This window comes from Scyliorhinus canicula, chromosome 20 (assembly GCF_902713615.1).
Source record: "Scyliorhinus canicula chromosome 20, sScyCan1.1, whole genome shotgun sequence".
Taxonomy (NCBI): Eukaryota; Metazoa; Chordata; class Chondrichthyes; order Carcharhiniformes; family Scyliorhinidae; genus Scyliorhinus; species Scyliorhinus canicula.
In genome coordinates this window covers 45,974,718-45,996,549 of record NC_052165.1, presented here as the reverse complement: position 1 = coordinate 45,996,549, position 21,832 = coordinate 45,974,718, and the positions used below count along the sequence as shown (strand labels likewise).

The window sequence follows — 21,832 nt, the reverse complement described above, 5'->3', positions numbered from 1 at the left end:
TTAAATCACCACCAGTCAGCTCCCCCTCAAAGGGAAAAGCAGCCTATGGTCATCTGGGACTATGGCGACTTTATATTTACCTTTTTATATGGCAAGTCCAGTTTTTGGTCAATGGTAACCCACAGGATGTTGATAGTGGGAGATTCAGCGGAAGTAATGCCAAGGGACAATGGTTATATTCTTTCTTTTTGGAGATGGTCATTGTCTGGCAGTTCTGTGGTGCGAATATTACTTTCCACATGTAGGTTCAAGACTGCTTCAGTGTCTGTAGAGTTGCAAATGGTGCTGAACATTATTCAATCATCAGCAAGCATCCCCACTTCTGACCTTTTTATGGGGAGAAGGTCATTAATGAAGCAGCAGTAGATGGTTGGGCCCAGGACACGACCCCAAGGAACTCTTACAGTGATGTCCTGGAGTTCAGAAGGCTTACCCAACAAACACAAATATCTGTCTTTGTGCTGGAATGGCTTGATAGCACTGTGATAACCCCTTCCATCACTTTACCTATGATCAAGAATAGACTGAAGGGGTGGTAATTGGAGGGGATGGATTTATTCTGTTTCGTGTGTACAGGACATACCTGGGCAATTTCCATTTTGCTGGGTCGATGCCAGTGTTGTAGTTGTAAGCTTCACTATGGGCTTGCAAGTTCTGGAGTACAAGTCTTCAGTACTATTACTGGAATATTGACAGGGTTCATATCCTTTGCAGTATTCAGTGCCTTCAGCTGTTTCTAGATATGATGTGGAGTGAATCGAATTGGCTGACGACTGACAGCTGTGATGCTGGGGACCTCTGGAGGAGGCCAAGATGGATCATCCACTCGACTCTTCCGGTTGAAGATTGTAGTTAAATGCTTCAGCTTTATCTTTTGCACTGATGTGCTGGGCTCCTCCATCATTGAGGATAGAGATATTTGTGCAGCTTCTCCTTCAATTAATTGTTTAATTGTACACCATCATTAATGCTGGATTTGGTAGAACAGCGCATCTTACATCTGATCCATTGGTTGTAGGACTGTTCAGCTCTGTCTATCACTTTCTACTTATGTTGTTTGGCATGCAAGTAGTCCTGTGTTGTAAAGGTAAAGGGCTGGATTCTCCGTTATTGGGACTATGTCCCCACGCCGGCGTTAAAATTGTGGCGTTTCACACCAGAAATTCTGGCATGAAAGGACCACGAATTCCTAGCCCTGCAGGGGGCTAGCAGGCACCCAGCATAGATCTAGCAGCATTTGCTGCAGATACGGGCCCCCGCACTTCCAGGTCGGAGGCCGCGTATGCGCACGGCGGCGGCTTTCAGCAGCTGCGCCGTGCTCCATGGCGGACTCGGACTGCGGAGCTGGACCCCAAAAAGATACCTCCTGATCAGCCGCGCACCCGACCCTCAACGCCCCCACGAACATTTCCCGGCCGCCTATAAGACCCCCCCCCGCCCTCCAATCGGCCCGCCCCCGACCAGGGCGGCGACGGACTGAATCTGCAACTGCCACACGAGTATCCCAACTGCTGGACCACATTAGTTCCACGCCGTCGGGGCTTCGGCCAGTCAGGGATGGAGAATGGCGGAGTGGGTCTCTGGCAATGGCCCCAGGTAGGTCCTAGGCGGCGCAGCGTACTCTTCGTGGCCCGCAGAATCGGGAATCGGCGTCAGTAGCGATTCCTTGCGAGAAAGTGGACTCTCCACACCCGCGATTCCGGCGTCGGGGTGCGGAGAATCCAGCCCACTGCCTCCATAGTCCTCGATGGCTATTGGCTGCTTTACCCTTTGATTGGTGGTGATTTAACCTGAGGATCACCAAGCCTCAGGCGAAGGGGCAAGGTTGAGAAGGTGAGGCCTTCAAGAATAAACTCAGCCAGTGGGTCAGGTTGCTGTACCAGACTCCTGTGTCAAGTGTACGGACGAACAGGATGACATCGGACTATTTTAGACTACACTAGGGGACGAGACAGGGATGCCCCCTCTCCCCACTGCTGTTTGTGCTGGTTATAGAGCTGCTGGCAATTGCTCTGAGGGCTTCGAGGAACTGGAAGGGGCTGGTCTGGGGGAGGGGGGGTGGGGTGGGGGGGGGGGGGGGTGGAGCACAGAGTCTCGCTGTATGCGGATGACCTGCTTTTGTATGTAACAGGTCCAATGGAGGGGATGGAAGAAATTATGGGAATTTTAGGGGAATTCGGCCGGTTTCCGGGGTATAATATAGGGAACAGCGAGATGTTTGTGGTCCAGGCGAGGGGTGAGGAGAGGCGACGGGGGGAACTGCCGTTTAGAGTGGTCGGGGACAGTTTTAGGTACCGAGGTATCCAAGTGGCGAGGGATTGGGATCGGTTACATAAATTGAACTTGGCCTGGTTGGTGGCTCAGATGAAGGAGGCATGGATGCGTGTGGAGGCGGCTTCTTGAAGGGGCACAAGTCTGGGGGCGCTGGTAACTGCGCCTCTTCCGTTCCCACCGGCGCGGTACTCCTCCAGCCCCGTGGTAGTGGTGGCCTTGAGAGTCTGGGGACAGCGGAGGAGACATGTGGGAGCAGTGGGAACGTCGGTCTGGTCCCCAATCTGCGATAATCACCAGTTTTCCCCGAGGAGGATAGACGGGGGGGGGGGTTCCGAATTTGGCAGAGAGCGGGGATTAAGAGGATGGGGGATTTATTTATGAGGAGAGCTTTCTTTGTGTGAGGGCGCTGGACGAGAAGTTTGCATTGGCGGGGGAGGGGGGGTAACGAATTTCGGTACCTGCAGGTGCAGGACCTACTGCGTAGACAGGTACCAACCTTCCCACTCCTGCCGCTAAGGGGCATTCAGGATAGGGTGGTTTCTAGAGGATGGATAGGAGAGGGGAGCGACATATATCAGGAGCTTATGGGATCAGAGGAGACGCAGACCAAGGTGCTGAAGTGAAAGTGGGAGGAGGAGCTGAGGGGAGAGGTTGACGAGGGCCTTTGGGCGGACGCATTGAGCAGAGTCAACACGACCGCAACATGTGCCAGGCTCAGCCTGATCCAATTCAAGATCGTGCACCGGGCTCACATGACAGTGGCCCGGATGAGCAGATTCTTTGGGGTGGAGGATAGGTGCGCAAAATGTGCTGGAGGACCAGCGAACCATGTCCACATGTTCTGGGCATGTCCAAAGCTGAGGGGATTTTGGCAGGGGTTTGCTGATGTCATGTCCAAGGTATTAAATACAAGGGTGGCGTTGAGTCCAGAGGTGGCAATTTTCGGGGTGTCGGAAGATCCGTAATCCAGGAGGAGAAAGAGGCAGACGTTCTGGCCTTTGCTTCCCTGGTAGCCCGGAGATGGATACTATTAGCATGGATGAACTCAAAGCCCCGAAGTCAGAGACCTGGCTATCGGACATGGCTAGCTTTCTCTGCCTGGAGAAAATTAAGTTCGCCATGAGAGGGTCATTGTTAGGGTTCGCCCAGAGGTGGCAACCATTCATCGACTTTTTCGCAGAGAATTAACCAGCAGCAGAAAAGGTTAGCGTAGAGAAGGGGGTTAAGTAATGGTGGGACCTGTGGGAGAGGGTGGCGGTATTTGCACTATGTTTATATTATTATGTACATTGTTTATGTTGCTGCTGTTACAATGCGAAAAAAAACCTCAATAAAATGTTTATTTTTAAAAAAGAAGAACCTAAGACGGTACGAGAATTGAACCAACGCTGCTGGCCTCACACTGTGTCATGAACCAGCTGTCCAGTCAAATAAGCTAAACCCTGTATTGGCAGCTTCACCATTTTAGATATGCCTGTTTCTTGGCATGCCCTCCTGCACTCTTCGTTGATGTCCTGACTTGGTGGTAATGGTAGAGTGGGGGATATGCTGGGCCATGAGGTTACAGATTGTGGGTGAGTGTGATTCTGCTGCTGCTGATGGGTCATCATGGATCCCCAGTGTTGAGTTGTTAGATCTGTTCTGAATCTATCCCATGTAGCACAATGGTCGTGCCACACAACATGATGGAGGGTATCTTCAATGTGAAGATGTGACTGCGTCTCACAAGGTCTGTGTGGTGGCCACTCCTACTGATACTGTCATGGGCAGATGAATCTGTGGCAAGCAGGTGGATCAGAATGAGGTCCAGTATGTTTTTCCCTCTTTTGGTTCCCTCACCACCTGTCACAGACTCAGTCTAACAACTAAGTCCTTTAGGATTTGGCCAGCTGAGTCACTAGTGGTGGTAGCAAGCCACTCTTGGTGATGGACATTGAAACCCCCACCCAGAGTGCATTCTGTGCCTTACCACCCTCAGTGCTTCCTCCAACTGCTGTTCAACATGAAGTAGGAATGATTCATTGGCTGATGGTGGGCAGTACGTGGTAATCAGCAGGCTTCCTTGCCCGTGTTTGACCTGAAGCCATGAGACTTCATGAGGTTCAGAGTCGATTTTGAGTACTCCAAGGGCAACTCCCTCCCGACTGTATACCTATGCTGGGGCTGTCCTCGGTGGGACAGGACATACCCAGGGATGGTGATAGTCTGGGACATTGTCAGCGAGGTATGATTCCGTGAGTGTGATTATATCAAACTGTTGCTTGACTAGTTTGTGAGACAGCTTTCTCAATTTTGGCACAAGCCACCAGATGTTAGTAAGAAGGACTTTGCAGTCAAGAGGGATGAGTTTGCCATTGATGTTTCCAGTGTCTAGATCAATGCAGGATGGTCCGTCCGGTTTCTTTTCTTTTTGACTTTGTGAGTGGTTTTCTGGGCCAATTTTGAGGGCATTTAAGAGTCAACCACATTGCTGTGGATCTGGAGTCACTTGTAAGCCAGACCTGGTGAGGACTGCAGATTTCCTTCCCTAAAGGACATTAGTGAACTTTTTTCGATAATTGACAATGGTTCCATGGCCATCATTAGACTTTTGATTCTATCAACTATCTCATTAGCCACATCTTTCAAGACCTCAGGGTGAAATCCATCCGAATCAGGGGATTTGTCAGCTCACAGACCCAACAATTTGCTCAATACCATTTTCCTGGTGATTGCAATTTTCCTGGCTTCCACACTCCCTTCCATTTCCTGACTCACAGCCATTTCTGGGATGTTACTTATGTCCTCTGTAGTGAACACAGTTGCAAAATACCTGTTTAATTTGTCCACCATAGCCATACTTTTCATTATCAATTCCTTGGATGCACTTTCCACAGGAGAAGTGCTCACTTTGTTAACTCTTTTCTTATTTAAATATCTATGGAAACTCTTACTGTCTGTCTTTATACTACTGGCTAGCTTTAGAACATAGAACACAGAGTGCCCAAGGAGGCCATTCGGCCCATCGAGTCTGCACCGGCCCCCTTAAGCTCTCACTTCCACCCTATCCCCGTAACCCAATAACCCCTCCTAACCTTTTTAGACACTAAGGGCAATTTATCATGGCCAATCCACCTAACCTGCACGTCTTTGGACTGTGGAAGGAAACCAGAGCACCCGGAGGAAACCCACGCAGACACGGGGAGAACGTGCTGACTCTGCACAGACAGTGACCCAGCGGGGAATTGAACGTGGGACCCTGGCGCTGTGAAGCCACAGTGCTACCGTGCTGCTCTTTCTCTCATACTCTAGGCTTTCCCTCCTTATCAACCTTTTCCTCATTCTTTGATGTTCTTTATATTTGTTTGTAGGAAAAGTGGTAGACAATTTGCGCACAGCAACTTCCCACAAAATAAATGTTCCAATGACTGGCTGATATATGTTTAGTACTCTGGCTGAGGCCATATTTCTCCCTGGAATATTGCAATCTCTTCTCAAAGACTTCATCCACAATATTGGAACATAAGAATAACAAGCAGGAGTAGCCCATCAGGGCCCTCGAGCCTGCTGCACCTTTCAATAGATAATGGCTGATCTTCTCCTTCAACTCCCTTGATACCTGACTATCCAAAAAAATGTCAGGCTTAATTAATCTTAATGATTGAACGCCCACCCTCTGAAGTAGAGAATTCCCAAGGTTCACAACCCTCTCAGTAAAGGAATTTCTCCTCGCCATAGTTCTAAATGGACAACCAGTATGCCAAGATGGCACTTCCTAATCATAGACCCCTCCAGCCCAGAGGAAACAGCTTCTAGCACGAATATTGCCAAACCCTCATGGAATTTTATGCTGCAATGTGACCACTGCTCATTCTTCCAAATTCAATCTCACCTTATAGAGCAACCTACTCAACCCAGGAATCAAAATATTGAACCTGCGTCGCACTGTTCCTGCGGAAATATATCTGTAGCTGCAACTTGCTTAACACCAGATAACAAAAACTCTAGTTGGGCAAAAAAACAGGTTAATAAGACCTCAGGAATCCAGTTACAACCTAAGCAAATGCCCCTCAGACATACCATTCTTCCAACCCAAGCACAGATAAACCAAGATTGCCTTTCCCAGCACCAGGTAAAGCCATACACTGACAGGGCAATGCTAATAGATTGAAGAATGACAGACTTACAAAAAGCTGATGGTCCATTAAAGGAAATATATAGTGCTTTTCACAACATCACAAAGAGCTTTACAGATAATGTAATCACTGTTGTAACGTAGGGCACACAGCAGTTAATGTGCATACAGTAAGATCCTATGAGCAGTGATAATGATTGGACAATGTTTTTGTGATGCTCTTTGGTGGGTGCATGTTGACCAGAACACTAGGGTGAGCTGTCTGTTTTTCAAAAGACAGATAAATTACCTTTTATGGCCACCAGAGAGGCAGGCAGGTCTTCTGTTAAACATCTTATCCAAATGGAGTTTTATTTACCATAATTATGAGATGCTCAGTGATCGTTTACAGAAGAAGACAGCAGGTTGTTGATTTGTCGTCTCATTAAAGTCACTAATGTGTTAATCCTCAAGTTCGGAAATACCTTTGGGAGATATTACAGAGAGGTGCAAGAACTATTGAATAGTTATAATGGGGAAGTTTAATTAGACTGGGATAGAAGTAATGTAAAGGGCAATGAGGGGAAAGAGTTACTAGAGTATGTTCAGGGACATTTTCAACAACAGTATGGTTCTGGTCCAATGAGAAAGAAGTTACTGATGGACCTGGTCCAAGGGAATGAGATGGTCCAAGTGGATCAAGTGTCAACACAGGAACATTTAAGGAACAGCATCATAACATTTAGGCTGACTATGGGAAAGGTCAAGGAACAACCCAGAGTAAAAAATAACTAACTGGGGAAAAGCCAACTTCAGTGGAGGGAGAACAAACCTGACCCTGATAAATATGAGTTAAAGGTTGGCAGACAAAGCAGTAGCTGCCTTTAAAGAAGAGATAGTTCGGGTACATTTAAGGTATATTCCCATGAAGGAGAAAGGTAAGGCAAGGGGAGCAGTGACAATGTCACTGGACTGGCAAGCCAGGCTAATTCTCTGGGGGCATGGGTCCAAATCATAGAATTTGAATTCAATTAATAAATCTGGAATATAAAGCTAGCCTCAGTAATGGTCACCATGACAAAAAGTATTGATTGTTGTAAAACCCATCTGGTTCACTAATGCTCTTTAGGACTCCAGACCCACATTGACTCTTAATTGCCCTCTGAAATGGCCAAGCATAGTTCAAGGGCAATTAGGAATGAGCAATGTGTGGTAGCGCTGCTCCTTTAAGGGGCAAGCCCTCGCGGTTTATGTGAGAAGCAGGGGACATATCGCGAAGGAGTGCCCGAACCCCGACCAATGGGGTGAAAACACGGCGCCCTGGTAGGGAGTCCCAGGCAGACCCTGGAGCCAGAGAGTGAGAACTATTTAGTGGCTCTGTGCTTGTGTATAGTTTACCTTGACTTGTTATCGATAAACCCTTGTTCCATTCTCTGGGACCTCTCACTACTATTTCCTTGAGCCACCACACAACAAATGCTGGCCTTTGCAGGTGCTGCCCATGTCCCATGAAAGAACTAAAAAAAAACACACCTCCCTGGATGACAAATGACATAGGGGTTCAGATAAAGAGGGAAATAGTGTGCTTATGATATGAGAAATGTCAGGCAGATAATATAACCAAGAACCTTTTTGTTATTCACTGGAAGTTGGTGGATTCAAGCAAGTTGAATTCCTGTTTTAGATTTTGTGAACTTTAACCTCTGGCCCAACCCAGCCCATCTGTTTTGAGGAGCTAAGATTCTTCCCATTGTCTGATGGATGTGTACTAACCATGATTTTGAGGGAAGTTAAGCTGCCAAAGCTAAAGAATGCAGGAATATACTCATTGACAGTAACTCAATGGTCTCAGTACAATCAATAAACTTAAATCAAATGCAAATCAACCCAACAGTTAAGCTCCTCATTTCCCTGTCAAGTTATCCCAGCTCTCAAAAAAGATTGATCCAATAAATATGTACATCTACTTTAGCAAACAAGACAAAAGCAACTTAAACTGTCGACACCATCTCCTCACATTTGACTTAGATATAGTGACTACACTGCAGATTCAAGTAAGATTAACATATTAATTCGTAACTGCTGCAAATAATCGTGATAAATTGACATCATCATTAGTAACACAAGCACACTGTAATGCATAGGTACAAATGGTATTTTAATTAACAACGTACTTGCACTCCAATGATGTTCCTCTTGAAAGAAAAATTAAAGAACTTGCAATTCTGGATCACTTTTCACCTCCTCAGCACATCCCAAAGGACTTACAACTAATGAAGTACTTTAGGAGTGTGGTTATTGTTGTAAGAAAAACACCAATCAATTAGCAAGGTCTCACAAAAGGCAGTGCCATAATGGTCAATCTGTTCTTACTGTTGTTGGATGAAATGTGGCTGACCCTCCCCACCCCAGTGCCAGTACTGAGGGCATGCAGGATTGTTGGAGGTGCCACCTTCAAAGAAGGTGTTAAGCTAAGAGCCTGCCTGTCGTCTCAGAGGGTCACAGTATATATCCTATTCGAAAGAAGACTAGGATAGTTTTCCATGAAGCCTTGGCCAATATTTATCCCTGAATCAATGACCAAAATTAAACCGATTATCTGGCCATTATCATATTGCTGTTCGTGGGAACTTGTTATGTGAAGTTGGCAGCCACCTTTCCAGCATTCCAACAATGACTGTACTTTAAAAGTCCTTCAATGGTTATAAAGCACAGTGAAGGGATGTTCTGAAGCCATGATAGGTGCTCGATAAATTAAAGTTCTTTTATTTTCTATGTCACGTGAGCAATACCCTCACTTCAAAATTGCCATCGTCATTGCGAGGGGTTTTGATAGGAAGAGCCTGTTTCCAGTAGCAGAGGGTCAGTAACCAGGGGAAACAGATTTAATATAATTGACAATTACATGGTGATGTTGTGGTCTGAAACATACTTTCGACAGGGCTCTGGGAACAGATTCAACAGGAGCTTGCATAAAGAATTGGATAAAGTTGCAGGGGAGTGAGCAAATGGAGGGGTGGGATTCATTGGAAAGCTCTTTCTAGGAGCCAGTGTGGGTATGATGATTCTCCTTCTGTGCTACATAATAGATTTTGTGGGGTCAGGGTGTCAAGGGCGATGGATCAAAGGTCGATGGATTGACGTTTGGCATACATATCAGCCATGATCTAACTGAATGGGTGAAGAGGCTCGAGGGGTTGAATGGACTCTCCCTGTTCCTACAGAAATGTCTTACATGAATGCACGTTCTTTTTTTCTGATGTGGCTTGTGTTTGTGGGTTTTCATTACAGTGCCTCCTTGGGCCCTGATAGCTATTGCGATTGTTGCCGTCCTTTTGATTCTCACCTGCTGCTTCTGCGTCTGCAAAAAATGCCTGTTGAAGAAAAAGAACAAGAAGAAGGGGAAAGAAAAGGGAGGAAAGAATGCTATGAACATGAAAGATGTGAAGGAGCTGGGGAAGTCAGCGACAGACCAGGTAATGTAGGAAGGGAATCTTGTGAGGAGTTATCCTGAGGAAAATTCTCTTTGCCATTGATAGATAATTGTTTACATGATAGGTAAAAGAATGTCTCTGTTTTATTATTCACTGACTCGTAGTTAATTAGTAATTAAATGTTTAGTTTCCCTTGATTAAAATGTCAGAGATAGAGTATAAAGATAAAAAATGTTTCAAAGGAATCCTCTGAATTAGTAGTCCAATTATACCACTATACATTTATAGAAAGAACGATTTTGCCACATTATCTTTGGTTAGACTAATCCAATGAAGATGAATATGGTAAATACATTGAACGTCGTTACCATCCCAATTATTGTATCCATCCCAACTACTGCCAGTTATGGTCACAGTTCAACAATAGCAAGACATGAATAGATGTATAGCCAAGGTATTCTGGGCCCACTGGAAGCTATGAATACAAACCAGCCTCCCAATACAAAAAAAGAGCTCCCAGCTCCGAGATTATGGTCATCATTTACTTTTATCTAACAGTGGGTAATATTAGAAGTCATCACTTCTCTGCGAGACCCAAATGTACACATTCAATGTCATAGACCTCAGAAAAGACTGACAGAACAAAGGCCAAAACAACACAGGAACAGGCCCTTTAGCCCTCCAAACCTGCACCTGTCATGACCCTTGGCCAAAACCCTCAGCACCTTTTGGTGTGGTCTCCCTCCATACCCATCCTATCCAAGTATTTGAAATGCCTTTTGAAAGCCGTTAATGTATCTGCTTCCACAACCTCCCCTGGCAACGCTTTCCAGGCACTCACCACCCTCTGTAAAAAAAACCTGCCTCGCACATCTCCTCTAAACTTTGTTGCATGAACCTTAAACCTATGTTCCTTGGTGAATGACCCCTCCACCCTGGGAAAGAGTGCCTGCCCATCCATTCTATCCATGCCCCTCATAATCTTGTAGACCTCTATCAGGTCACCCCTCAACCTTCGTCGTTCTAATGAAAACAGTCCGAGTCTATTTATCCATTCTGCATAGCTAACACCCTCCATACCAGGCAACATCCTGGTAAATCTTTTCTGCACCCTTTCCAAAGTCTCCACATCCTTCTGGTAGCGTGGCGACCAGAATTGTGCACAATATTCCAAGTGCAGCCTTACCAAGGTTCTATATAACTGTAGCATATCTTGCCAGTTTTTATACTTGATACCCCGTTCAATGAAGGCAAGCATTCCGTATGCTTTCTTGACTATCTTGTCCACTTGCCACTTTCAAAGATCTGTGGACCTGCACGCCCAGGTCCAGGAACATGACACAGCGACACATTAACTCTTTGGAAATTCTCTACCTGCCTGTCAGCTCTCACCAGTAATGGGAGATTCCAGGATCCCTCATTCCATTTAGCAAAGCTAACGAATTTAAATTTTAACAAGCGTTTAAGATGTTTTACCTTTCCTATGAAGCTGTAAAGATTAATCTTCAGCATAGCCCCGTTATTGATCTATCTACTTTGGGCTGACATTATGTAATCAATCAATTAAGTACAATTGTGGTTTGAGCTGAATGATAGCTAATATGAACCATTGAAGCATCCTATCAATCTGAAATCGGCTTTACATTAAATAGTAATATTCAAGTAACATTAATTTTCATTATAGCTATACCGTATGTGGTGAGAGGAGCGAGTTTTGGAGGATCAAATTACTTTGGACCTATGGCTCCCATATCTCTCCCATTTTGGGAGGTTTCCATCCCTCATGTCTGGCCCTCCTCTGCACTCATTGATCGAGATTGATCAATGTGATTGGCCAATAACTTGATTCACATCGTTTAATGTGACTACCTGGATAGTAGAAGGTGACCTTGGTCTTTTTCTAACTCATCATTTCAATGTTCCCGTATTTGCTGTTATAAATCCTGGTTTCGTTCGGTGGTCCATGGGGGGGTTTCCCCGCCCCTGCCCCACCCCAGCCCCCCACCCCCTCCCTTCATAACCCACAAGTGCCCATTGAGCATTCAGAATGTAGCGCTCCGAAAGCTTCTGAGTTCAAATAAACATGTTGAACTTTAACCTGGTGTTGTCAGACTTCTTGCTTTACCCACCCCTTAAGGGAAAAATGGCCAAATGAGGAAGAGAAAAAACTGTTCAGTCGAATAAAAAAGTGTTCCGACCACAATAGGGAGGAAGCAGGATAACTCCTAAAGTGCAGGATTCGGCTCAATCCCAGGCCCTCATGCACAGAAGAGTCCTCTCGGGATGTCTCTAATAAGTGCCTTCGAGAAGGAGCATCCAAAGCTCTAGGGGGCAACAGGATACCAACCGCAGCACTGAACCTGGCCCAGTATGGCACCCCCTGACACACAAAAATCAACTCACCCCAAAACCTATGCCCCAACCGGTCCCGGACCCCCTCAACCACACCCACCGCAGTGCACTACCCCCCAGTGAACAGCGCACTACCCACCCAGGTGAAGAGAAGAAGAAAAGGCTCCTCAAGGGAAAAATTCCCGATTTGGTCGAGGAACAATCAACAAATCAATCAAGGACTAACCAAGCCCATCTCGGCACAGCTCATTCCCTAAAATGTTGAATTCAAGGAAAAGTCAGACTGTACCCACTCCTCCCCAGGATACATAATCTGCCAAGGCCATTGATGAAGGTAGGCATGGATTATAAATTCAAAATAACAAAAAGCTGAATAAAACCCAATACAATTGGCTGCAGCTGGTGGATTGTCCTCAATCTCAGTGAGGCCTTAACTAACCCTAACACCAAACTACAAACAGCCAACCACCCATCACCCTGCCATCGCTCCACTCGTCTTCACTATCAAGGAGATAAGGGGTGTCCAAAACACACTCCCTTCCTATAACCGTAAAGATAACTGCACGTAAAAAGAGAAGAATAAAACTGTTCACCAGACCACTTATCACATAATGGACTTAATATTGTTTTTGCTAGAACAGGATAATAGGTGACCTTCGCCCTCGTGGTCACACCTTGCATGCCCTTACAGGAGAAAAGTCAACAAATCAATAGCAGCATAATCATAAGGGAGTAAAGTCCAGGATTATTGAAGTAACACAGGATAATAAGACCATCTATTTTGTTTGAAAAGGCCAAAGCCATGACAGGATCATCAAACACTGCTCAGGATTTCTTGAGGATTCTAACGAAAGAAGCACATTCACTTAACAGGATGATATAAGGCCAGTGGTCAGGGGTTACACGGTGCTCCATCGAACCTGATATGCCCAACAAATCAGGCACTAATTCATGGCAGCCAACCTTCAAACCCGGTGGGAACTCGCCTCTCACTTCCTGATAGAAACCGGACACAGGCTCTCCCCCGCCTCCCGAATCCATTGGGATATGTGACATATCATGCAACAGGATCTCAACGAACCAAAGGCAGGCCCTTAGCAGTGAAAGTGCTCTCTCCTGTGCCTCCAACATTCTCTCAAGGATACTTAACAGTTCCTCAAGCTGAACACCAAAGACGTGCAATGTGGAGCTGAGATCATCACCCAGAACAACATCTCAGGTCATCATCCTGATCTGTTTTTGATGTATGGCTGATACACCTTCATGTGGGCAGCAGCATAAGTCAGGCTGAAACAATGTTATGGGTTCAAGCCCTATTTCATTAAACAGAAGTCATGGTTTCCTGCTGTGTGGGTTTAAGAATTTCCATGTGTGCTTGCATGTGTATCTGTGTGTGTGTTTTTTAAAATATTTTTATTAAGGCATTTATATAAACAATAAATACAAACAAAAACAAGGGCAAGAACAAACATTGTAAGAAAGGAATAGCATAATAAATGAATAACTAGCTAACCAACACCCCAACCCCGCTGCCATTTCCCTCCTCCTGTCCTGCCTTCCCCATTTTAACCCCTTTGTCTCCCCCTCACCCCACTCCCTCCCTCACCCTGCTACGCCTCAATTCTCTTTGAAGATGTTGATGAAGGGCTTCCACCTCCGGCAAACCAACCCACTTAAGACGAATTTGATTTTCTCCAACCTTATGAACTCTCGCTCACCCGCCCCCCCCCCCCCCCCCTCCCTCCCGGTTACAGTGGCTCCGGATCCATCCACACCATCAAAATCCGTCTCCAGGCTACCAGGGAGGCAAAGGCCAGGTCATCAGCCTCTCTCACTCCCTGGACTCCCGGGTCTTCCGACACTCCAAATATCGTCACTTCTGGACTCGAGACCACCTTCACCCTCAGCACCTCAGACATTACGTCCGCGAACCCCTGCCAGATCCCCTTCATTTTGGACATGCCCAATACACGTGAACATGGTTCGTGGGCCTCCCTGTGCACACCGCTCACACCTCTCCTCTACCCCTCAAAAAACCTGCTCATCCTAGCCACCATCATGAGCGCCCTATGAACTACCTTAAATTGGATCAGGCTGAGCCTCACACATGACGAGGATGTATTCACCCTCCTTCGAGCTTCCTCCCACAACCCAGCCTCCATTCACCCCCAGTTCCTCCTCTGATTTCCATTTGACTTTCCCTATTGGTGTTCCTTCCCAGTCCATTAGCTTCTTGTAGATCTCAGACATTCGACCCTCACCCAATCCTTCCCTTAATAGCACCTTATCCTGCAATCCCGAGAGCGGCAAACTGGGAAAGGACAGCACCTGATTCCTCACAGGATCTCGAACCTGCAAGTACCTTGACCCATTCACACTGGACAGCTCATATCCCCCCCCCCCCCCCCCCCCGGGTGCAAACCTGTGGTTATCGTAAATCGGTGGCAAACACCGAGGCACCTTCCAACCTCAAATGCTGCCGCTAGTACCCCTGTACCGTCAGGGCCGCCACCACCACTGGGCCCGGCAGAGACGCCGTTAATAATGCTCCACAACGTGTATCCCTGCAAGAGGCTGACTCCATCTGCCCGCACACCGACCCCTCCCCCACTACCCATTTCCTCACCAGAGTGATGTTTGCTACCCAGTAATAATTCATTATGTTTGGCAAGGCCAACACGCCCCCACCTCAATCCCATTCCAACAGCAACTTGTTAACCTGTGGGGTTTTCCCTGTCCACACAAACTCCCAGATCAAAGTATTGAATTTCTTAAAGAATGAGTTTGGGACGAAGATCGGGAGGTTCTGAAAGACAAATAGGAGCCTTGGCAGCACCATCATTTTCACTGTCTACACACACCCCGGCAGCAATACTGGCAGCATATCTCACCTCTTAAAATTCCCCTTCATTTGTTACACCAACCAAGCCAGATTCAACTTATGCAGCTGCTCTCATCCCCGTGCCACCTGGATACCCAAATATCTGAAACTCGCCCCCACCACCCTGAACGACAGCTCTCCCAACCTCCTCTCCTGCCCCTGGCCTTGATCGGGAATACCTCACTCTTCCCAATGTTTAGCTTCTATCCGGAAAACCGGCCAAACTCCTCCAGAATACTCATAATTCTCTCGATAACTCCCAGTGGGTCCAGCATGTCGCCCTCATATAACAAAACCCGGTGGCTCAACCTCAAAACGCACCCCTCCCCCTGCCCCGCACTATTCCTCCCCAACTCCTCAATGCTCAGCGCCATTGCCAAGGGCTCTATTGCCAAGCCAAAAAGCAATGGGGAGAGTAGGGAGAACCCCTGCCTTGTCCCACAGTGAAGCCCAAAGCTCACCAGATTTGTACGCACACTTGCTACTGGTACCCCATACAATAATCTAACCCAGTCCACCAACGCCTGCCCGAACCCAAAACGCCCGCACGCTTCCCACAAATACTCCCACTCCACCTGATCAAAAGTCTTCTCTGCATCCATTGCTCCCATGCCCTCCATAACTTCCACCAGCCCAATGGCCCCACCAGCCCAATGGCCCTACACCCCCTCACCCCCCCAGCCCCTCCACCTGTTCCTTCTCCATCTTGGGGAATTCCAACCTGTCCAGGAACCGCTGCATTCGCTCCCCCCTGGCCGGTTCATAAAGCCTCCAGTAAAAGTCCTCAAATACCCCATTCACCCTCACCGGGTCCATGCCACTCTTCCCCTCCTCTCCTTCAACCTTCCAATTTCCCTCGCCGCCTCCTGCTTCCTGAGTTGGTGGGCCAGTATCCTACTCGCCTTCTCCCCGTACTCGTACACTCCCCCTCTGGCCCTCTGTAACTGCCCTACTGGCCTCCGAATATCTCTTGTCCAACCGCAGGATCCCATCCACCAACCTTGTCATCTCTGCTCGCTCCTCCTTCTCCCTTTGCATCTGGATTGATATGAACTCCCGCCCTAACCACTGCCTTGTGCACCTCCCACATCATGGTGGTCGAGACCTCACCTGTATTGTTAAGTTCCACATACCTCCGGATGGCAACTCTCACCCGCTCACACATCTCATCCACTAACAATCCTACGTCCAACCTCCACTGCAGGTGCTGGGCTCCACCCCCGGTCCATTTACAAGTCCACTCAGTGCAACGCGTGATCTGAAACTACGATCTCCAAATACCCCGAGTCGACGACCACCGCCAGCAACATCTTCCCCACCACAAAAAAAATCAATCCGAGAGTACACCCTGTGCACATGAGAGAAGTACAAGAACTCTTTCATCCTCGGCCTCTCAAACCTCCATGGGTCCACTCCCCATGCGCTCCATGAACCCCTTCAGCTCCATCGCCACCGCCGACACTCTCTCCGACCTCGGGCTCGACCAGTCCAAACCTGGTTAAAAGACCGTGTTAAAGTACCTCCCCCCCCCCCCCCCCCCCCCCCCCCCACATAATCTACCAGTGCGCGTCCAGGTCCATGATTTTCCCCGCCTTATAAACTCCACATCGTCCCAGTTTGGGCCATAAACATTAACCAAAACCAATAGCATCCTCTGCAGCTTCCGACTCACCATCACAAACCTCCCTCCCGAATCTGCCGCAATGTTCCCCACCTCAAATGCCACCTGTTTGTTTACCAACACCGCCACCCCCCTCATCTTCATGTCCAACCCCGAATGAAAGACTTGCCCTGTCCACCCTTTCCTTACCTGATCTGCGGGGGGTGTTTCTTGCAAAAAGGCCATGTCCACCTTCAGGCTCCTCAAGTACGCGAACATACGCGATCATTTGACTGGTCCATCCAGTCATCTCACATTCCATGTGACCAACCTGGACAGGGGTGACCAAACTGGACAGGCCCCCCCACCCTCCCTCTGCCGATCAACCATATCCTTTCTTTGGCCAGCCCCCGGCCCATGTCACTCGACCCGCCAGGTCCACCCTCGGATGCCCACCATCACCACTCCCTTTCGTGCTGCGCCACAGCGGCCACATCTTTGTCAGCAGCCCCCCTACCCACCTCTCCCCCCACCCCTGAACAAAAGAACAACCCAATCCCCCTCTACTGCACTAAGCCCATGGCCACTGTGCTCCCATTGACTAGCCTGCCCAGCTAGCTTGGCAGCCCCTGCCCAAGGTTCCTGAGCCTCCTACCCCCAGGTACAACATCCCAAACTTTACCCCCTTTTTAAAGAGTGCAGCCTTCACTCGAGTGAACCTGGCTCTCCTCTTCGCCAGGTCCGCGGCCAGGTCCCGGTACACCCGAACTTGTTCACTTCCCAGGTGCACTTCCTTATTCTCCTCGCCCATCTCAATATCTTCTCCTTATCCAGGAACCGGTGGAGACCACCACCACCACCCTCGGCGGCTTGTTCACCTGTGGCTTCCACATCAGCACCCTGTGCGCCCGGTGAACCTCCAGGGGCCGGTCAAAGCCCCCTGCCCCCTCAGCCTTTCCTGCACCTTTGCAACATAGGAGCCAGCGTCTATGCTCTCAATGCCTTCAGGCATCCCCACGATTCTTCGATTTTGTCTCTGGGAGCGATTTTTCAGGTCCTCCACCTTCTCCTTTAACCGCTTCTGGGTCTCCCGCATCATTATATTTCGGCCGCCAAGACTCCTCCGCTGCCTCCTCCACTTTTCAAATAGCTTGGCCCTGGGACTCCAGCCTCTGTTCCACATGATCAATTCCCACTTTTAATGTTCCACCGCCTTGGCTAGACCTTCCTGGGCTTCCCACCTCAGCCGGCTGAACTACTCGTTTAAAAAGTCCACCAGCTGTTCCATTGACCATTGGGCGGGCAGGGCTGGCCCTTTGCTCTCCACCATCTTGACCTGTGGCGCACCAATGTTCTCTTGCTCCAACTGCTCCCTCCTTCTCGGCCCACTCCTGGTCCATGGATCCATCCACCAGCACCACCAGTGGAGTTTAACTTTCTTCAGTCACCCTACACTTTTTTCACCAAAACATCCACCCAACAAGCGGGGAAAAGGATGTGGGCATTGTCAGCTGGACCAACATTTATTGTCCATCCTTAATTGCCCTTGAACTTGAACTGAGTGGCTTGCTGGGCCAATTCAGAGAATATTTAAGAGCCAATTATATTGCTGTGGATCGGGACCATATTTAGGCCAGACTAGGTAAGGACGGAAGATTTCCTTCCCTAAAGTGCATTAGTGAACCAGATGGGTTTTTATGACAATTGTTTCATGGTTATCATTAGACTTTTAATTCCAGATTTCTATTGATTTCAAATTTCACCATCTGACGTCCTAGGATTCGAACCCTAGAACATTATCCTGGGTCTCCAAATTACTAGTCCAGTGACAATCACTATCCCTTCCAACCTATCACTTCCTCCTGTAATAGAGAGTGTGTGTGTGTGTCTGTGTCTGTGTGTTTGAGTGAGAGTCTGTGCAAGTGTCTGTGTGTGTATATAAGTGTGTGTGTGCCCAGTACACACTTAAAAGTGTGGACTCTGACAAATATATACAATTGTGCCAGGATATATAGATGTGTACATGAGTTTGTGGCAGTGTAAGTGTACTGTGAAGCAGTGTCCCCTTCACACTATGCACGTGTGTTCAACCAAGCATATCCAGACACATGGCATCAACTGCACCAATTAAAATCTACCTTCGGCAAGTGCGTTTTCCCACTGTCTGCAGCCAAGCTCTTCAGCATTGCTGAATCTTTGATCTTTGACTTGGATTTTACATCCGCCTCACTGAACCATCTAATAACGTGAAATCTCTTTTTGAGCTTTTGGCCGCAAGATATGAATCGCTAGTCTACTAAATTTGTCTGAAATGATCTTAGTATTTGATTGCTTGAGGTTTTCAGATAGGCTGAAGCTTAACTGAATTGAGCCCAATGACGTCATCTTTCCCACAATGTCTCACCATAATAAAAGATTCTACCAGATAACCCTGAAGCAACATTATTAAACAGGAAGAAATAAATACTTCACAGGCAGGACATAGTACTGTAAGAAAGGGGGAGGCAAGCTGACTGCAAAGTTTGCTATCTATTAGATTTAATATGATGGGGTGATAGGATTGTTGAAATGCTATTTTGTTTACACAATGGAGTCCGCTGCGAATGAACTATTGAAACAAAGAATTAGTCACCTCTGCCAGCCCAACAACCCTCCAAGTTCTCTGAGCTCCTCCAATTCTGGACTCTTGCACATTTCCAATTTTAACCACTCCACCATCAGCAGCTATGATGACTTCTACTGCCTGGGCCTTAAGCTTCGGAAATCTATGCCTGAACCTTTCAGTTTCTGGACCCCTCATCCACCTTCAGAAAGTCTACTTCTTTGATCAAGCTTTTGGTTGCCTGTTCGAATAACTCCTCATGTTAATTACGCTCCTGTGAAGCACCTTGGAAAGCTTCACTACATTATTATGTAAATGCAAGTTATTACTGCTATAGGAAATGCGTGATATTCCATTTTAGTGAAGGGTGATTGATGTTGCACTGCCTGATCTGTGACCCCCACCGAAATCCAATTCTACTCTTTCCCCCTCCACCCACCTCGACTTCATGAACTCTGATTTCACAAAGTAATTTCAATCAGTGAAGCAAAATTCTCAAGATGCCTTTGAGAAGTGTTCACTTTGCTGGTTGGAAATGTTGCCTGTTTGAATTGGATTGAGGCACTCAGGGAAGCTTGGAATTGCACACGACGCACTTAATTTAATCATCGGAACATTTTTCAGCCACTTCTCTTCAAGAGTGTTTGTCTGTTTGCGCAAATATTTGTCGCTGGAGGTGGTTAAATATTTCCAATGCTTTCCCCCACCACTAACTAATATGTGTGTTGAAGAGTGAAAACCTATTTTCAAAGTTATTTGGCAAAGCTTTGAAGCAGATAATGCTAACAGAATTGTTAAAGGATCTCTGGGTAATATTGACATACAGAATCTAGTATAATTTCTTACTGAACTATTGTTGACGTAAGACCTGGAGAACTGATCTGATGCTCTTAAAATTGCTCATTACAAATTATTAAAATAATTACATTTTGATTCATTTATAGTGAGTTAAATTGTGTGCAAAATACGCACCTTATGGACAAAGATCTCCAAAAGATTCCAAAATACTTGAGAAAGATTTATATTAAAGATATTGATGGTTGTGCTTTTTTAAATTAGATCATTTCTCCACCTTTGTCCTGTTTCTTTACTTACTGCTTGTGTGTGGGTGTTATAAATGTTATTTCTTCCTTCTATATCCTTCCAAATCTGTGTTCTATCTCATGACTGTTCTGGATTATCCACTGCGGTAGGTTTCTTTCAATGCTTGGATACGCATACTTTTCACACTTTAACCAGCTTGCATCCCCATTCTAGTTTGCTCCTGATAGATAGTTTAGTTCCCCTCAAATTTTTGAGCTAAGCCAACTTTGATTTGATGGATAGTGGTCTTTCTATTCAAAATTCTCAGCTGACATTGGACGCAGAATCTTATCCAAAACTGATTTCAAAAACCTCCCTTGACTTTTCAGTTTCTTCAATTACATATTTAAACACCTTTGGGTTTTTTAACCTCCATATCTTTTTATTTTCTTTACGACTCTACGAAGCACCTTGGGATCATTTTCTACATTAAATTACTCTGTACATGGTAATCAGTTTACCATGGGATATAGCAGCATGGTCAGAAAGATGGTTAAATATTTTGAAAAAACAACATTTAGAGTAAGAGAGTAACTATAGTTGTTGAGTTGAGAAGATTGATGGGAGATATTTAAATCCAAGGATTTAAAATTATAAAGGAATTTGATTGGCTGAGGACCCGGGTTCGAACCCGGCCCCGGGTCACTGTCCGTGTGGTGTTTGCACATTCTCCCCGTGCCTGCGGGGGTCTCACCCCCACAACCTAAAAAATATATGCAGGATCAGTGAATTGGGCATGCTAAATTGCCCCTTAATTGGATCAAAACAAAAAAGGTACTCTAAATTTATTTTAAAAAAGGAATTTGATTGGGTAGATACAAGCGAACATATTTTTTCTGTTGGGGAATCTTCAAAAGAGAACCATTTGCAAGGGGGAAAACACATTGTTCACACTTTTTTGATAGGATAGAGAAGAAAAGCTATTGCCTCTGGTAATGGATTCCAGAACAAAGGGGATTAACCTCAATAAGCTGTTCAATGGTAATGTCAGGAAACACTTCTTCACAAGAAGGGCAATGGAAATTTGGAGGTTGTGAATTCTCGGATTCATTGACATTTTCAAGATTGTGGTCAATAGATTTCCCTTGGGTAAAAGCAACTGGGGATATGGAGCCAGTGCAGCTCAATGGTATTAAGCTGTAAATCATCCATGATCTTATTGAATGATGAGATGTTCAATGGGTTGAATGGCCTCTCCTGTTCCTACGTTCCTACCTCGATGATAGTCAAGAAGGAAGGCAAAATTGGTCCTGGGGCTTAATTTTCACGCACTTCTACAAAGATAGGAAGGGATCTGGTTCTCTTCACTACACTTTGAGGAACAATTCTATCAGAAAAGCTAACGGTCAGGCTGAAAACTGGGATTGCTGAAGCAGGTGGATGAAAACAGCTCCACCAATAAACACGGCCTATAATGTCTCACCCTGTATGAGTGGGAGAGTAGTATCATGACGTATGACAGCATATATCTCCCAGACATACTCATTACACCCTTACATATTGTCTTTAGAGT

At 46.5% G+C, this 21,832-nt stretch overlaps 1 protein-coding gene across 1 annotated transcript in view; it reads left to right on the top strand.

Annotated features, from left to right (window-relative positions):
• syt1a (synaptotagmin Ia) overlaps positions 1-21,832 on the top strand; it is a 622,829-nt gene that overhangs the window by 509,604 nt on the left and 91,393 nt on the right. The window contains 1 exon segment of the mRNA XM_038780004.1: positions 9,659-9,843. Coding sequence (XP_038635932.1) covers positions 9,659-9,843 — 185 coding nt within the window.